The 19,203-nt window shown below is 36.8% G+C and overlaps 2 protein-coding genes across 3 annotated transcripts; both read right to left on the bottom strand.

Moving 5' to 3' along the window:
- Positions 1 to 1,395: 1,395 nt before the first annotated feature.
- casr (calcium-sensing receptor) lies at positions 1,396 to 9,411 on the bottom strand (the record flags this gene model as incomplete). Its single annotated transcript, XM_079419041.1, has 6 exons — positions 8,813 to 9,411; positions 7,526 to 7,832; positions 5,967 to 6,806; positions 5,594 to 5,824; positions 5,282 to 5,405; positions 1,396 to 2,540 (listed from the first exon to the last, which is right to left on the bottom strand). Exons 1-6 carry the CDS (start codon positions 9,007 to 9,009, stop codon positions 1,396 to 1,398), a joined length of 2,844 nt encoding a protein of 947 aa, XP_079275167.1. The 5' UTR covers positions 9,010 to 9,411.
- A 4,428-nt stretch (positions 9,412 to 13,839) lies between these two features.
- Positions 13,840 to 19,006, bottom strand: eif4e1b (eukaryotic translation initiation factor 4E family member 1B). Of its 2 annotated transcripts, none has more exons than XM_079419039.1 (7): positions 18,782 to 19,006; positions 18,494 to 18,585; positions 18,294 to 18,389; positions 16,527 to 16,590; positions 15,842 to 15,955; positions 15,549 to 15,688; positions 13,840 to 14,748 (listed from the first exon to the last, which is right to left on the bottom strand). In XM_079419039.1, the coding sequence occupies exons 1-7, from the start codon at positions 18,803 to 18,805 to the stop codon at positions 14,634 to 14,636; spliced, it is 645 nt and encodes a 214-aa protein (XP_079275165.1). In that variant the 5' UTR covers positions 18,806 to 19,006; the 3' UTR covers positions 13,840 to 14,633. The 2 variants fall into 2 exon arrangements, with proteins under 2 accessions (XP_079275165.1, XP_079275166.1); XM_079419040.1 differs by having other exon boundaries at positions 13,844 to 15,175; positions 18,782 to 18,962.
- Between the last annotated feature and the right edge of the window lie 197 nt (positions 19,007 to 19,203).

Raw genomic sequence — 19,203 nt, 5'->3', positions numbered from 1 at the left:
TTTGCACTGCAATTTTACAATTTTCTTTTACAGCTCACTATTTCGGGGCACGTGAGTACCTGAACATGATGAATGATGGCATATGCTTAGCTTGAAATACTGCTCAGAATAGTGTGGATTTAGTGTGCATTACGCAGTCCTGGGACAGTCTCGTGTACTTCCTGTCGCATTCACGCATTCTCAAGTGGCCAAGACTGCAAATGTGGGTACTGGGACAGGCCCAATGCTGCAAGCAATTACAGAAGGATGTCCCCTGACCTTTAATTTTCCTTCCGAACATAATTGTTATTAAATCTCATTTCAACACATGCATTGAATGATTATGCTTTTATTAATCTTGACATCAGTGTTTGTGAGATTTATGCCATCTGAATTTAAGTTAGCTGATCCACTTGATTAAACAGAGCAAACATGCATTTGTGTTGTATACTTCGTCTGTTGTGAAGTAATTTTCCATATGCAATCATCTCTCAATATGTAACAATTTAGTAACAAATAATCCAGCAATTGTTTTATATTATATATCACACTGCTCGTCCAAAAAAAAGTCACCACCTGGATTTAACTAAGCAAAGAGGTAAGATCCTCCCATTGGATAATTACTGCACGGATGACTGTGTAGAGCAGGGGTGCCCAACCCTGTTCCTGACGATCGACTGTCCTGCAAAGTTTAGCTCCAACTCTAATCAAACACACCGGAAGCAACTAATTAAGGTCTTCAGGATCGCGTGAAAATTAAAGGCAGGTGTGATTTGGAGCTGGTTGGAGTTAAATTGTGAAGAGCTGTGGCCTTCCAGGAATTGAGTTTGAGACCAATGGCGTAGTAGAGCTTGTAATCAGTAGGTATCTTACCTGCTTGTTGAGCAAGAAAGCTAATCTCTGAGTCCGTTTCAAATCCTTTGCATTCTTGGAGTTGTCACCATCTCAAAAACCCAGTCCCGTGTTGTATTACAGGCTCTGTCACTTTCCCTTTTTGCTTGTAAGCAAACTATTAAAACTATTTTCATGGGACTAGAAATCACATGAGACATAAATCAAGTGTTTTTGTTTTATTTAACTGCTTCTGTTACATTTAAGGCATTTTGCAGATGTCTTAAACAGAGTGACATAAAAAGTGTCTATAAATGAATGCTGTGGTAAATGGCTCGCACACAAATGAGTCTTTTGTGTCAGTGAGTTATGGCAGGTCTAAGTTTTGTTGACAGAAATTAGTCCGTGCCTGAAGACTGGGAGGGGTTCTGGCTGTTCTCATATTCAGTAGAGGTTGCTTTGGGGAAAATGATAGATATAACTAATGTGATACCACCACCATGATGCCAAAACCAACCTACTTTAATCAAAAAGAAGATTTAAATTACAGTGGAAGTTCAATTATTCACAAACCAGTTTGTGCACTCATTTGACCGAGTTCTTTCTCGCTTCCTCGAAGCTTAAGGAGAAACTGACTGTTCCACTTCCAAAGCTCACCCTTGGTTTCTGACTATGTCTCCGTGTAGAGGGGGACTCCATTTCATTCCCATTGGTCTTCATGCTGATTGAGGAAGAGGGCGAGGAGGCAGAGGACCCACCCACACTGCTTGACCTCTTCCTGGAGGCAGAACTGTGTCGTAGCGTCGCTTTTGCTGCTGCTTTGAAAGCATGAGCTGCTGTGCTACAGCGAACCTCCTCAATTGTGTTCCTGGATGGTTTTAGGAGAATGATGTACACCTTATTGAAAAAGATACAGGCTAGCAAACTGAAGCTGGAGGCCAGAATGGCAATAACTTCAACCGCTGAGACAAATTTGCCATACGTGCTGAAGTATGCTGGGATGAAGGAGATCCAAACAATGAAAAAAATCAGCATACTAAATGTTATGAACTTGGCCTCTGTGAAGTTTTCAGGAAGTTTCCGAGACTTGAATGCAAAGAAGAAACAAACAGCTGCCAGCAGGCACGTATAACCGATGAGGAAGCCCAGTGCCATCATGGAGCCCTCGTTACAGGTGATAAAGATGATCTCATCAATGTCATAGTTCTTGTAACTCCCTGGTGGAGCATTGTACAACCAAACCACACAGATCATCACTTGCACAAATGTGAACAGGAACACCAGTAAGAACTGCAGGTTCAGTCCCCACCATTTACGGTGGAGACTGGTGGGGATTTTGGCTTCAAACACCAGTAGGACACGATTGGTTTTAACTAGAATGCAAGAGATGCATAACACAAAGCTGATTCCAAAAGCTGGTTGCCGTACACGGCACGTCCAGTCCTGTGGTTCACCTATGAATATAAGAGAGCTAGAGAAACAACAGATGAGTGAGAAAAGCAAAAGAAATGACAGCTCTCGGTTCGATGCTTTCACAATTGGAGTGTCACGGAATTGCACAAAAACACCCAATACAAAAGCTGTTAACAGAACCCCAAGAACTGCAAATAAGGCCAAAGCAATCCCAAATGGTTCAGTCCAGGAGAGAAACTCAATCTCCTTCATAAAGCAGGATGTGTGATTGCCGTTAGACCAGGAGTTGTTTGGGCATTTAGAGCAAACACTGGCATCTGTGGAGAAAAGAAAAGAATCAGGAAAAAATACAATATTCACACTGTTGTGATAATTACAGTAACACTCAATCGTACAATTATTCAATTGTTAAAGGGATCATCGGATGCCCATTTTGCACAAGTTGATATGATTCTTCAGGGTCTAAATGAAAAATCTATAACATCCTTTGGTTAAAATTTCTCAATGGTAGCGTAAAAAACTCTTTTCACAGCAACCCATTTTGTTGCATTTCTCTTTAAATGCTAATGAGCTCTGCTCACCCCCCCCCCCCCCTTCTGTGGGGTGATGAGATGTTTACTTTAGCTGCATTTAGCCACGAAACGTGCTACCTAGCACATTATTAGGAAAAGTGATTTACAAAGATTCATGAAAAACCCTTATACTCATTTCATCTGTAAGTGAAGCTGGATTACGAATAATTCACTCAAACATAGGCGCATTTTGGTAGATCGGAAGGTGCATTCCCTTCAAAAACGAAAGTAACGTTAATCCTCTGCAGCTTCAGCAGCTCAGATATCGGGAGTAAATGACGACTGCTATGTTCATTATTACAACCAACAACAAAACACCTCAATCGCTTAGGAGCCATTCTTGTCTACGTCCATGCTCCAGTGTCGAAACAATGGCAGACTGATGACATTTTACTCAGGGTGGGTCTAAGTTAAAACACCAGTGTCAATCAACTATTGTGAAAAAACATAGTCATAGTCACACAGCCAAGAAGCTGAGAACGGCTTGATTTTAAAAAGGGGATATTACTTATAGAGATTTAAAAAATACCACTGGGTGGATTGGTATTATTATTCATAGTTTTCAGTCACGTGACCGGCTCGAAGACTTGGAGGGCAAAACATCCATAAAACTGCAGCACAAGTGTCTCAATTGTTCATCTGTTTCCCAGCCACAAATATTTTGATCACCTCTCAAAAGAATAAAACAAAGGTATGTGAACTAAATGCAAGTTTTAGCCATTTGCAATCCATATTAAGCAATATTTCAATCATAAATAGTGCGACAAAACGTTGTAAAAACACAAAGTGCCGTAATATATTTAAAACAGTACAGTTAAAAGATCAAATTGAGTATTCACAATATTAATGAAGCATAGTTTACACAAGCAAACAGATGAGGCCGGAAACATGAACGCAATCCACTTAACGGTTCAGTGTTTTCCTTATAATGGTTTTCTATGGGAAACCTTTTAATGTGAAACTTTGCACATTGCGTTTATATGCGTTTATATTCTGGGTTCATCTGCTTGCCTGTACAAAATATATATCATCAATAAGGTGTTTACTGAATTTCGCCTTTTAATATCTGCGTTTTACTACATTATTACTTGATGCAATCTGCGTAAAAATAGCTGGCGGTCAGTGGAGCAAAGCTTCTTTTTGTGATATAATGTGATTTCTAGGGTGTGATATCACATGAAAACTATCAATAGGGTGGTTGTGTACACACTGTCAACACATTTATGTTCAAACAACATGTAAAAGTTAGTTTTGCATCTGATGACCCCTTTAACATTAATTTATGCTTCAGTTAACAATGAGGAATATATATATGACCCATGTTTTCGATGTAAAATGCAGAAACGTTAATTCATGCGTTCATGACCTCAAGGTTAGATTTTAGATTATTATAATGCTTTATTGGGTGGTTTCTCTGTACACTTAATAAACAAGCTCCAGTTGGTCCAAAATGTAGCAACTACAGTTCTTGCTAGAACCAGGAAGTATGATCATAGTAGCCCGGTTCTGTCAACGCTGCATTGGCTCCCTATTAAACATAGTATACAGTTTAAAATCTGGCTAATTACTTATAAAGCCCTGAATGGTTTAGCACCTCAGTACTTGAGTGAGCTCTTATCACATTATAGTCCTTCACGTTCGTTACGATCTCAAAATGCTGGCCATTTGATAATACCTAGAATATCAAAATCAACTGCGGGTGGCAGATCCTTTTCCTATTTTCCTATTATTCCTAATATTATTCTGTTTCATTCTTATTCTGAGGTTGCCATAGCCACCCAGATCCAGTCTGTATGCAGATCCGATGGCCACTGCAGTCACCCAGTTCCAGTCTATGTCCAGTCCAGATGGTGGATCAGCACCTAGATGTGACCTCTACAGCCCTGAATGTCAGCGGAGACCATGTCAACTAGATGAGCTCCAGAGACAGATCCCCAGCAAAGACCTCGTCACCTAAACCACAGGAACCAGAGTCCTCTGCTCTATCTTACTTTGCTGCAGCCTGGAATTAAACTGCTAGTTTCATCTGGCCAGAGGAGAACTGGCCCCCAACTACTGAGCCCGGTTTCTCCCAAGGTTTTTTTTTTCTCTCCATTTCTGTCACCAATGGAGTTTTGGTTCTTTGCCGCTGTCACCTCTGGCTTGCTTAGTTGGGACACTTAATTTCCAGTCAATTTGATTGCGCAGATACTATTTGAACTGAACTGAGCTGGACAATGAATACCTATAATACATTGCACAGTCTACAGGACATTTGCCCTCCAGGAACAGGATTGGACACTCCTGCATTATACCCTTGACATCACTGAATTGCTGTTAAGAGTTGTACAAAAGGATACCGGAAAGAAGAAAGAGAAGTGCAGTAATCCTGTTTAATTAGGACTAGAGATAAACTCTGCTCTACCATTGTTGCTTCCACCAGCAAAGAAAGTGTTGACAGTCTTCTAAAGTTCTATATAAAGTTGCTAATTCCTAAATTTGCTAACCTTTATGATCACTGTACTCCCCATCTGAGCACTCTGTACACTCGAAGCAGCATGTGGGCTTGCCATCAATAATCCCTTTTCTGGTTCCAGGTTCACACTCATCACTACAGTTGGAAAATGGTACCTGGGAGAGAAAAGAGAAGCAATATATTGTCTCAAGCTACAGGTCTATACAACAAGTCACATTTGTTGCTGTAACTGACTGAATAACGATGTGATCCTTTGGGTACTCCATTAGTTAATGAACCCTAGGCGAAATAAATAATCTAAGAGGCAAGAAAACTAGGAACTGTATGTTCTATGCTTACTCACCTCAGTTAGATGGCCGTTCCACAGTATCATAGTCTTGTCAATGGAAAGTTTGGCCCCATTCTTGTTATGTATACTGTAATAACCAACCTCCTTAAATACAACAGAACCATCCTCAGGTGATCGATGCCAGTTTATGATCGTATAATTTGCTGAGAGCTCACTGCCATTGTCAAAGCGCACCTTCTCCCCTATGCTGTTTATAAAGTTGAGGTGTCTCAGTTGTTTCAGAACCTTTTAGAATAAAAAGAGGCATGTGAATATCATTCTGTTACTATCTTAGAAAGAGGAGAGCAGAAGGGAACCTTCTGGAATACTGCAACAGAAAATTCTTGTGCAGCTCAAAAATATAAATGTAGCATGATAAGTAACCCACCTGCCAAGCTTCAACTTTCCTAATGTCTGCACAAGAACCATTAGCAAACAATCCTTTTCCAGGTGTGCAGGTTAATATGTCCTGAAGTGCCTGTGCTATGGCATAAACAGCCACATACACATTATAAGAAATTCTTAGGTGTGTGTAGTCCAGGTACGGCGTCTCCACACTTGCGATATCTTCTTCACCGGTGCACAGTGGTCTGAAACTTGTACTGCCATTTTCACTATCCTCATTCCTTGGACTATCTTCTAAGTAACAGTTAAAAGTCTCCTCCCAAAATTCTCTCACAAACTCATTATGGCTGGACTTCTTTGGATGCACTTGTTGTAGGAATTCTTTAAAGCCTGGTATATGGCCAGCCCTCAGTGCAAAGCCAATAGTTCCTCCCATGACATCAAGGTACTCTGGCTTGGCAACCAGGCTAGAGCTGGCCCACGCCTCGCTTGCCAACCAGATACGGTCTGTGACGTTTCTCCTCACCATCTCTTTAATGAGTGGCTCAATATCTGGTCCACTAGCAAACACGGCAATAACTTTAGCGGTTGAGTTTTCGATGCGGTCCGCCAGGCGGCGAATCTCAGCTTCATCAATGTATTGTGAAATTAAAACATTAAGATCGATGCAGATGTCCCTGTGAAACATTTCGTTCTCAAACTTTTCAATACCCGGACGGCCATATTCATCGTCAGAGGCTATAGCAATCACCCAGTTCCACTGGAAGTGGTCAATGATGGCAGCCATGGCAATAGCCTGATACTCATCTGTGGGGATAGTTCTCATGAAGGATTTGTACTGATTCTTGTTGCTTAAAAGTCGACTGGATGAAGCATAGCTGATCTGAAAAACAGAAGAGGAGAGGGACAATTTTAAGACAATTTAGTTCTTATTTTTAGTGTATTTATTCATGCAGCATTTTTTTTAAATAAAATGACAGCTCATATTGACCATACCTGTCAAGTAAAGAAAAAAAAAAAAAAACAAGTAGCATGTATAATACCTCATTTTGACAAAATTGTCCTTTTGTGTTCCACATAAAAAATGGTTTAGAATGATGTAATAGTGAGTCATTTGTAAGGCAAGACACTAAACCATTGTTTGTTCATGCACTGACCACTTTTGAGATTTTAAACTAGTTTTAGATTCCAGCTTGGAAACATCCAAAAAATAAAAAAATAAATTAAGTGCACTTTATTTAATTGTGTCTGTACATTAGATTTTAATTACAATATATATTTTATAGGCAGTTTTCCAAAATGAGTTTTTTTTTTTTTTTTTTTTTACTTTAAGTTAGATGCAGTTTTATCTAACTCTTAACCTGGCTTTATGCAATGTCCAAACTTCTATTCTGGAAATGTATGCAAATTAGAGTGTATTTAATTAAAACATCTAATCTGCATATTATTCATAACATTTCAGAAAACTTGTAATATAAAACTATACTGTAATATGTTTTTTATTTACCTGCATTTAACAAGCATATTTCTTACTTCTTGTAATTGTTCACAAAAACTATTCTAATTAAACACTTAGAGATGGTTTGGAAATTGCAAAACAACCTGAGGAATGTAGAAGAGGCCCAGAAGGTCAGCCACTGCTGTAGATACTGCAGATCCAGATGCCCCAACCACTGCAATGGTTGATGGGATGTTCCCTGTGCAGTTACAGAACTCATCCAAGTTGAGTGAATCAATCTTGTTCTGTGCAACAAAGCTTAGCGATGCCTCAAGACCTTTCGAGACAGTGTTACATGTGTCAAATATACGGTAGCCAAGCGTGATGTTTGGAAGAAGAGTAGAGCTGTTGTTGATTTCTTCTATAGCAAAGATCATAGATTGTAGCCAACGGAATCCACGAAAATTATATCTGAAAAAGAAAGTAGCCTATATTTCTACAGCATAAAGACTGATACTTTGGGCCACGTTTATTTTTTAGGTAAACAGCAAGGACTAGTACTTGGTTAGAACTGACAAAAAATATTTAATATGACATGACAAAAGCAAGGCTTTTAGAAAAAGACAAACACTGTAAAATTGTTAAGTTCTAAATAAAATAAAGATTAGACAGTGGCTATTTGCACTAAGTACAAATAGCAATAGATTCTACACTAAGTGAAAACAGCAGTATCTTTTTAGCGATATGCTATTTTACACTAAGTGCAAATAGCTATAGATTCTATTCACACTGTTAAAACTATACTACTTATTGGAAATAATGGCAATTATCTGCATCTCATTATTGTAATACATTATAAAACAGTATGCAATAATGACGTATTGATTGTAAATTATCATTTTAATTCAAGTTATTAAATAGATGCCACCTTATTGGGACAATAAATCCCTCCCTGCACCTAACCTAACCCTACCCGATACTTTATTTAGAATTTTTGGATTATTTCATTAATTTTTATTGAAAATAAATGCCTACAAATTGATATGCGATTTGAAAAGTGAGAGAGAAAAAAAGCCACTGAATCCGTTGTTGCATAAGCATCTTTTGTAATGTTAACTAGCCCAATCACACGTTGGTGGGCGGAGTTAGTGTCAATTAAGTGTCAGTAGCTTCAATGTGTTACTTAACGTTTCTTTGTTATTATTTGTGAAATTTACTAGTAATTTCTGAGTGAAATTGCGTCTACACCAAATTTGCTTGAGTGTAGGTTGTTCTGTTGTTAAGCTAACAAAACACTGGAAAGTTGTCTTTCCAAACAAACTTGTAGTGACTTAAAACAGGACAACCTATTGAACGGACCTCAAATTAAATATGGCTTTCTAAGCTGACTGAAATCCTTAAGAGTATCTGAAAATCAAAGATTGGAGAAGCTGATCATGTTGTGTTTATACCTGACACACTCAGTTGACTCGGGCCTCGCTGCAAGATCCTGGTCTTTGGATGCCACTCCAAAGTGTATTGGGAAAAGCCCCCCTAGCAGTATGTCACCTGTCTTCTGGGCCCTCTGGTGTGGGCCATAGATAGAAATTACACCGCTGAAACCCAGCAGAACCAGGTAGTGCCAGTAAAACTTCAGATGAAACCTCATTGCTTCAGTTGGTTTCTGAAGCGGTCTTCATGGGGCAAGGTAGACGTTGGCAGAGCGTCACGTTTTGGAATTTCCACTAGTTTCGTCAATTGCGTCTTCTGTCAAAAATTATTTTAAAATGCTCTTCTCTTAGTTGATGAAATCAACAGACAATATGCATAGAGCGTCAGACGGACCAACACATTCTTGAGCGGGGAAGGAGCTGAGAAGTCCACCCGCATCGCTGATCATAGATGGGTCTATTTGCAGAGATGAAGATTCTTTTGTTCCTTTCTCCAGTAAATGTCTCTCCTGTTCATTATGTGACGGATGGGGGAAAACACAGCCCATGAAAGTAACTTAAAGTAGCTAGTGTTTGATTTTTGATTCACCACACAGTATTTGGTTGAATGCTGGACATTCCTGGACAAAAAAACATAAAAGGGAAACTTAGTAACATGAACAAAACAGTAAAAACAAAGAATGTTTATATTTATACAACAGTTACAGTAGTTCCGGTCTTTGAATTTGATTGGCCGAGCACATAGAGTGCAACAGTGCCCACTCACTTTTTCAGATGCCTATATACACACACACACACACACACACCACAAAAAGCATAGGGCATACAAGCATACAATGTCATTTGTAGTAGACCTTCATATGAGTGTGTGGCCACTAAAGTGCTCTTTTGCTTGTCATGATTCTCTGATTGGTGGAGATGTTTGCATAGACGATATAGATTATCATCAGGAATTTCACTGCTGAACATGATTATTCTTTCCAAAAAAATGCTGAAACATATTCATTCCATCACTCGACATCCTCATAGCTCACAGTAGGTCTGTCTTTAAAGGTTTATATATAATCATTCAAAATCAATTCCCCTATGGAGAAAATTAAGACTTTTTCTTCCAGAACCCAGCAATTGAACTCTACCATTGCACGAGTATTGATATTTTGCCCGCAGATACTTAGCACTGGAACTTTTCACCATTTGCACCTTCTAGACAGGCTGTTAGTCTGTGCAACAGTGGTGTGGATTTTCAGTGACTCTTTCTGCTGTCTTGCTTGTGAGCTTTTGCCAAAATATCACTAAATATGTACATTTCAGAGCATTACATTGTGGGATATAATACTCTGGATAGTCTGCTCTGTTTTATACAACACTTTTTAGCAAATGTAGTTGTCACAATCATTGCAGGAGTGCCTGAGGAAAAGATAAAATCCAAAACAGAGTTTAATAAAGATCCACACAGTGATCCGCAGCAGGTACAGAAACAATACAACTTCCAAAAACAAGACCGGACACAAAACTCAAGTAAAGGTTGAACTTAAATACATTAACAAATGACACACAACTGAACAGAATGAACAAATGACATTAGTAACCATGGCAACACAAAGAGAAGTGGGAAAAGAACTAAGACAACTGTGAAACTAAAGAAAACAAACTAAAAGTCCTACTAACTAATATATTCGTGATGTGGTGTGCCAGCCAGGGGCCTGTTTCATAAAACAAGTTTACCAAATAAGCCAGGTTTATTTCAGTCCGACTTGGTTCAAAATAAGTCAGAATTAATATGTATGAAAACTTGCTTTATATAGTGGTTCCCACAGCCTATATGGGCCGGAATTGGAAAAAAAAATCTTGGTCTTGGAAAATAAAAATTGTATTGTATGCAAATTGTATGATATCCAAGGTAAACATTTCTAGTAATTGTGCAGTTAATTCTCATGTTGTATTTTCAGAAAGTGTTGTAATATTTGTCAAATAAATTTGTCAATCACACTGATTTCAAAGGATTCATTAGTTTGAATATACATTGATCCAAAAAGATAGCATCTTAGTTGACAATTCAGTATACTTTATTTCTGACAAAACATCCCATGTTTCGGTAATGACAGCACATTTTTGGTAGTGACAGTAACGCTTTGGTAGCAACCACATCACGTTACAGAATTTTACTAAAACACTACTACAACATACTAAAATACAAAACATAACTGTACTAAAATTGTTTATTTTCACCAAATAAAGGATTATGTGTTCCATTTTGTCACTACTGAAACAATGATATAAAAACTAAATATTATGGAATAAAAAAAAGTGTGCTTAATTGCAGAAAAATGGTGTTTAATAGTGACATTCCTTGAAGTTATAACCACAGATTTTCAGACTTTTGAAAACAATTTACCTCAAAATGATGAGACCTATCTACTCACACCTTGTAGCTAGAGAGTGGGACACAGGAATATTTCCTGATCATAAATTTAGTTCAAATCAGTCTCGGCCAATACACTAAAACATACACCGTTTCGTAGTGACATGAAAAATGCGGGACTTTTTTTTTTTTTTTTTTTACATAAAGTTTGATCATTTACAAATAATTTTTTTTAATGTCACTTTTTAAAAGAATCAAAAACATACTTTTAAAAACAACAATGGAAATTTTTTTTTTTTTTATTATTTCAATATTTTCATAACAAAATTTAGGGGTTAGGGTTCGGGACAGCCACCTCCCAATTGAAAGTACCCAAAAAATTATGATTGTACTGCATGTATGTATATATACTGTATATATATATATATATATATATATATATAAAGCTTACTAATATTTCAAATATTATTGTAGGTTTCAATAATACTTGGTTTTTAAATGGGTTTTTTTTTTTTTTGGTTGTGGGACAGCAGTTTGGACCAATTCTGTAGAATGGTCCAGATACTTTAGCCTTTGATTCAAACCATTAGCTCCACAGCAGAAAAATGTATTAGCTAAATTGAACTGACCCTTGTGGCCAAAACCACTCCCTATTTTATTCCCTATATACTATTTCAAGTGTCAGCCATTTTGTAGTTGTGCCCAGATTCTAAGTGAACAACTTCACTCACTAAATTCATTCATTCTGCATGAGAAAGCAAATATGAACAAGAGATGCAGTCTGACTTTATTTTACTCCTGTTTTTAACATTTATTTTACACTAGCTCTAGTTTATGTTTATATATATGTATATATATACACACACACATTTTTCATTAATCATTCACAAATACTTAATTAATAGCATTCAAATGAATAGACAAATTCTATTGACAAATTTTTTAATTAAATTAAATGGATAAGGTAATAAATGAACTGTTGTTTCATAAGCATTAACTCCGCTTATGCCAAGTGTTTCACTAATTAATTCACAAGACTGTAAGGAAGAAATTATAATCTGGTGTAACTATTCTTTGTAATGTTTTCAAAGCAATACAGTCTAAGGGCGCAATCACCATCTTATCTGATCACAAAATGCTTGAAAAGCAGATATTCATAATACTATTTATTTTAACTTAAGGTCAGTTCCACCATGTTGGTGGGAATCACACTTTTGTTCAAACTAGCCCCATGGTTTTTCTTAAGTTGTAAGTTAGAGAGACAAATCCACATGGAGTTCCACATGGCTAACCTTCCCACTGCTGGATCTGTGTGATACTATGGCCAGTTTAGACTCACTTCCCAGGTGTAGCGTTTTAGAATCCAGCTAATTAACTCTGGAAATATGCTCCAGCAGGACCTGGCTATTCCACAAAACACTGGTCATGTCCCTGGAAAAAAGGTTAAGGGTGGTTTATGTAAGAGAATGAGGTGCATGAGCTGCGCATACAGAGCACACTGAATAAAAGTTTCAGTTAAGTTTGATGATAAAAATGTAGGTTTTTGTACAGCGTCTCTTAGAATCTAATTGTGTATTAATTAAAATACAATGGGTCTTCGCGAAACTGAAGTACTGCAACAAATCATTTGTCCGCAAATTGTTGGACTGTTGTAATAACGGACTTTAAGAAGGGTTTTACAAACTTACACAAAGTTTCATGAATGAGGCCAAAGGACAACGCAGATGATTTCATTAAAAACCTCTAAATATAAGACATGCCAGACTTTGTGTTATAATGAACCCACACACAGGTTAACGCCTAACTTCCAAAAAAAAAAACGAAAAAAAAAAAAAGCGTAATGATCAGTACTTGTATATTGTCTTCTCCCCCACACAAAAGCAAAAATCACATTTTTTTTCTTAAAAAAAAAAGGGGCTGATTATAATTAACACTTTGGCTTCTTTCACTACTAAGCATTAAAAACAGATGTGCAAAACAAAGGTACTTACCTTATTAAAAGCATCAAATCATGAATTCCATACAAAGAGACAAAAGTCAGATCATTATTCACGATTCCCAGTGAATATTAAGAATTTATAACAGAAGCAACCAACTCCCTGTAATAACCGAACCAAATATTGCATGCTTTCATGTTTTGCCTCTAGTTCTGATGTTAGATCATTTTTTGCGTTCCTCCATTAACTCTGAGCACTGTGATTGTGTGTGCTGTTCCTATGAGAAGGGTGAAACATTAACCAGAGAGATCAGTCCATTTCCTCTGGCTGGTTATAATCATCCTGTGGTCACTCCTATTTCAGTCACCTCCAACAACATGGCTGAAATCATTCAAAATGGTCAACATATTTCCAGTCCAAACAAATGCAATGCATTTTACAAAGCAGATTTGCACATGTAAAGTAGAAGTGAGTCTAAAGATGATTGCCTTTTGAAAAAAATATCTACTTTCCCATTGTGGGAAAAACAAACTGGATCCATTAATAGCCATGCTAGTTTTAAAAGTGTTAATCCAAGCTTCCCTTACAGCTAATCTTAAAATGATCACGATAGGCAGGAAGTATTACACAGAATTCATAAACCTATTGAACCATTTTTTTTTAGGATTTAATATAATTCATATAAACGTACTTGTAGTTAGGATCCATAATCTAATCAAACAAGAAAAAAACGAAAGTAAAACATCCAAGCTTGTCAACATGTTTGGGATTTATTTTTCAATTGTGGTGCATCAAACAGAGGATTAATACAGGACCAATCACGAGTCACTAAAGATTTCTCAAGCACACTTTTCCTGTCCCAAATATGGTTAGGAAAAATCTGCTAAAAATGAGAAATGGTCTCTAATCGAAATACTACTTTACACAACATGCTCAGAACCATAAGGTTTCAGAACATTTATGCATTTACACATCTAGGAATGACCTAAAATTAGAAGTATTTAAGATACCTAAAAGAGATTTCCTTATTTCTAATAAATCACACAAGATGCTGTCTGGAACATTCACAAATTATGATGGATAACATGTAATGGATCATCAGGTTTTTGCAGTAATCTGTGGTGTCCATGTCAGCTCAAGTGCTGCTGCCATTAAGTAAATCTATCTATACAAGTGGATTCTTTGAAAGGCAGTTCAGTATGTCTTTTAAGACTTCAATTTAAATTAGGAAAGGACTTCAAAAGGAAAGCCAAAGTATTTTCTCTTTACACATGCATGAAACCACAGAAACATTTGCAAAAGTACTTTGTTTTAATTTTCAAAGAAAAAAGGTCTTAGCAGTTTAGACATCCCTTCAATAGCACAAAAAGTACAACTCAAACAAGTTCAACATTTACAAAGTCTTGCATATTATGAAGGTGAATTTAAATGCTACAAGTTACAGCCACACATATAAAGTAACACAAAATATGAATACAAGATTATTCTTTTACCAATATAAACATCTAGGCCTCTGCAACAGCATTAAACTAATGCCCACTTTTTAAACAACAAACTTGTTTTTGGTTATGGAGTTGCTCTTAGTTGCAGTGTCTGCATGGGCTTGATATCCAATGACAAGTTTCTGCGGGAGCCCGAGACTTTCTTTATACTTCTTACTGAAAGGGAAGTAATATGAGGGAAGTGAACAACTTGCCGAAATCCTAAATGACTTTGGAATATCACCAAAAAACCCCAGTGTGTTTATCTTTTCAAAATACCACCATCACACCTCTTTTGTCTCAGTCCATTGGCTGCCGATTGCTGCCCACATTAAGTTCAAGGTACTGATGCTTTTCTGGAGAACAGCCAAGAAATCTGCACTCTTCTACCTACAATGCTTACCCCTGAGTTCTGTGGTCTGAAAGTATGTGCCCTAAGCAAAAACAAACCCTAATCTGCTCTGACTATTAAACAATTTCAGAATCCATCTTTTAGATCTAGTAGAAAACAAATGTGTTCACTGTATAGATTCAGTCCACTGAGAATCTTGTAGTTGCACAATATATCCTAGCAGCAGAGGACTGCAGACCGCTCTCCATCTATCTGATATGATGGATAATTAGCTTCATTAGGTTGCTAGGCACAAATTCCTGTTCCATGATTCCATTAATGTTTATAGCACCATGAGTGGTCAAATGCTTACATCTGGCTCTGCCTGACATTATTCAAAAGATGTTCAAATCTATAAAATCAAACACACACACCCACCCACGTAATATAACTTAATACTATACAATACAATTGAGCATCTTTTGAGCAAACTTAGGCAGAGCAAAATGTAACCAATCACAGAATCTGAAGTTCAACAAAGCATCATAAACACTTTGTACAACATATATACCGCTTAAAGTTTAGTACAGGTTAATTTACAAAAATGAGCATGCTTATGTTTGAATAAAACTCAAAGCATGCTTACCCAATGTATGTCACTGTCTCACAGTTCTCAGCATTGGAGGTCCAGATGGCAATTTTGTCCCCTTTGGCACGAATATTGATTACACTTCCACAGATATCCCGACTGAAGGAGCCAAAGCCCTCTCCAATAAGACACAACAGCTGCCACAAGAACAAATATGTATTCAGTGTAATCTTTCTTTTGCAGTAATTGAAGCAACTTCCTTTACATGATACAATGAGAATGATGTGAATCACAGCAGACAAAATAAATTAAATCCAAAGGTTAAACCAAGCAATTATATTTTCTCTTACCGTTTCCAGCCAAAAATGGTCAAGTTCTGTGCGTCTATGCTGCTTGGCTAGAGTAATCAACCAGCGGCCACCGCATTTATTACTCCGGTCTTCCCACATGGGCTCAATGCCATCCTGTAAAGCAACAAAGAAAGTGCTTTACAAAGAGTCATTATATAAAAGTGTAATCTGAATTATTCATAGGCTTAGTTTGATGATTTAATCCATTTCAACACAGCCCTAGCATATCAACAGAACTGACTTTAGACAGATATGTGAACTGTCAAACATACTTTAGTCATCAACAGGACAGTTATACAGAGCCGTGTTTCCCACAGACTTGGACTCTATTTGTGGTGGCATATATGCAAATTCACTCTCTGCCAGCAAGAGGCGCTTTTAGAGCAAGAGAGAAAGAGGTTTCCCCGGTATGGCTGTACACAAATTAGCACTCCGCTCACAAACGCTGCTTTATCAGACATTACATGCAAGATGAAATGAAAATGACATCTAAAATTCTTCAGTTTTCTTTCAGAAATACAGTGATATAAGAACACCCACACGGGCTGCACAGTGTTTCGATTGTGAAAAAAATCTATTTGTTTTGATATTGTGGCAGGCCGCCACAAATAAATCAATGTATGGGAAACACTGCACAGTATTAAAAAAAAATAAAGTAATAAGCAGAAAGGTATGCCCTGTTCACCTTGAACATAGAGTAGTCACAGCCAGAGGAGAGTTTGCTTGGTGGCTGCATGTTGTTGTATAATCTGAAACAATTGAAAGGGAATCAGAAAAACATACTTTGAAGATGAACTTGACAAATACTGTAATATTTAGAGAAATTTAAAAACGTCTGTCGAGTGTAAAGTTTGAGGCCTTCCAGTAAAAAAACTAGTGATTTTTCAAGTCGCCAGGTTTCTAGGACTATGACCATAATTATATTTCTGATTTGCGGAAAATACGTCATTGTGATTTCTCTAACGAAAACAGATTTAAAAACTGTGATTCTTAAGAGCTTCAGGTTTGCTGTGGTTCTTACTGGGGAAGCATAATTTGGCCAAAAATCATATTGTGTGACTGTGATTTATCATCTCATATTGCTGCTGCACAGATATCCAGGCAGACAAAAAGACAAAGTACACACACTCCACACAATTGCAATAATTGCTTTTTAAGACTGTTCACTAGGTAAATAAAAATAGACTGTGAACATAGCTTGATTTGCATCAAGAAATAGAAATGTTAAAAATCTAAACCTCTAAAAGGGCTTTAAATACATATAAATGTAGAGTAGCAATAATGGGACAAAAAAAAAAAAAATGTATAATATATATATATATATATATATATATATATATATATAAATTTAATGAAGTTACGGTATGTGTGCCCCCATCAGGCTGTTAACATCACAAACACAAAAAAAATCATTTTAAATTGTAATAATAATTGTAGAAGAACCCATTAACCTGCAGAGAGCTCCAGTGGCCAAGCAACTGTTGAACTTGACCACAGGATATTAAAGTAAAATCCTTATTTTAATATTGGCCTTAATATATTTTGATTCAAAGGGTCCTATTCACCCACTTTTCAATATCTGGCCACTGTTTTATGACAGAATGCTAATAGAAACTATAATATTTTGAACAGTGTGCATATTAAAACATGCAAAATCAAAGTGGGTGTTAAGACGTTTATTTAAAAATTCTCATTAACAAACATATAGGCCAACTAAAGAAAATATTGTTTTATATACATAAGAGATGTTTTCGTATTGCCTATTGTTCTTTAAACAATGCGCTCTCTGCGTTTAAGTGGTAAAAAACTGCCAATACCAAATTTGTGATGATTTTCATGCCGGTGTTAAAATGGTAAGAACTATTATACATGAGAAAAAACAAAACACCAGGTTAAAGTTGCAAACACACTCTATTCTATGAATGAGAATACATTTCATTAGTCTGTAATGAACTTCCAGTGCTCTGTCTGGCAGTGGTTCCAAAATGTTGTAGTTTACTCCAAGTATAAATTGTAATTGATGAATTTGAGGAACTGGTTACTGGAATTTAAATCACATAATTGTGCATAGTTATAATAACCATTAAAGCTTCTCCTGGTTGACAACCGATTTCTAAAGACTTCTCATTACAGATATGGTGAAATGAGAGGTGCACGTGAAAAGAAAAAGGACATTTTTGAACAGTAGTGTATAGTTACAAAACATTACAAATCTTACTGATACCAAACGTTTGAAAGGTACAATACTTGCATGTCAACTTAAATACATTTAGTTGACTATATCCTGTACTTACAAACCTCCATGAATGAACCACTTTTTAAAAAAAGCAAATGTGCAGGCAACGGAGTTGGAAACATTGTTATAGATACAACAATACATAATATTCAATAGTTGTCCTGGACAACTGTTTGCCCAGTTTATTACGATAACGGTAGTGATCTTAAAACTTACGCCCAGAAGTCCTCAACTGTGTCGAACTTGGTGATGAGACTTAGATTGTCTTGCCACATTTTGTTCTTATCATTCTTGTAGAACCAAAGACCCCATCTACACACAATACAACATCATGACACACAAGAAGAGCAGTGGGAGCAAACACAGCAGAGAAAACGCTTCAAGATTCTTCAAACGTTAGTAGTCTCTGAACACACCTGTTTTGTAAAGGGTGCTTCATATAAGGGCCCTTCAAAATCTTTGTTTCAAATTTCAGTTTTTCAACCTTCCTCCTCGTTACTTTGTCAATCTGGTTAAATGTAAAAGAAATGATTGACGGGGGACAAACGCACGTCGTCATCTTCGACGCCGTGATATCGCTTCACTAACTAAACAATAGATTTGATAAGTTATTGCAGGTAAAATAAAACAAATGTTGTTAGACTGACAGGTGTGTGCACGGTGAAATTAGTACTTTAATTATATTTCGGACAGCACATGCTCACCAGCTGTACAGCGCACGACGCCATGTCAATCCTGTAGCGCGCGAGAGAGTGACTGCTGCCTGCCCAGCGCGTGCATTTATAAGTTCAGCGATGTTCTAAATCGATGTTTTTTAAAGAAAATAACTATTTTGACTATTGTACATTCAACTATCAAACTTTCAAAATAACATAAAAACGAATCACTTATTTTATTGTTTCCAATCCATTTAATGGCTTTTCAAACCTGATTGGGTATGGTGGTAGGAGCAGGATAAATGATTATAAATCAATTTTCCCTTTTTCTGCTGTTATTTATTTATTTATTTATTTTTTCCCTCCCCACTCACTATATATATTTATAAATGTATAAATTATTTTTTATATATTTGAATCTGGAGTATTGTTCTGAGCACAGGAGGTATTGGGATAGTAATGTCATCATT

Source organism: Barbus barbus (genome assembly GCF_936440315.1).
Source record: "Barbus barbus genome assembly, chromosome: 6".
Lineage (NCBI taxonomy): Eukaryota > Metazoa > Chordata > Actinopteri > Cypriniformes > Cyprinidae > Barbus > Barbus barbus.
This window is presented reverse-complemented; position numbering and strand designations above follow the sequence as displayed.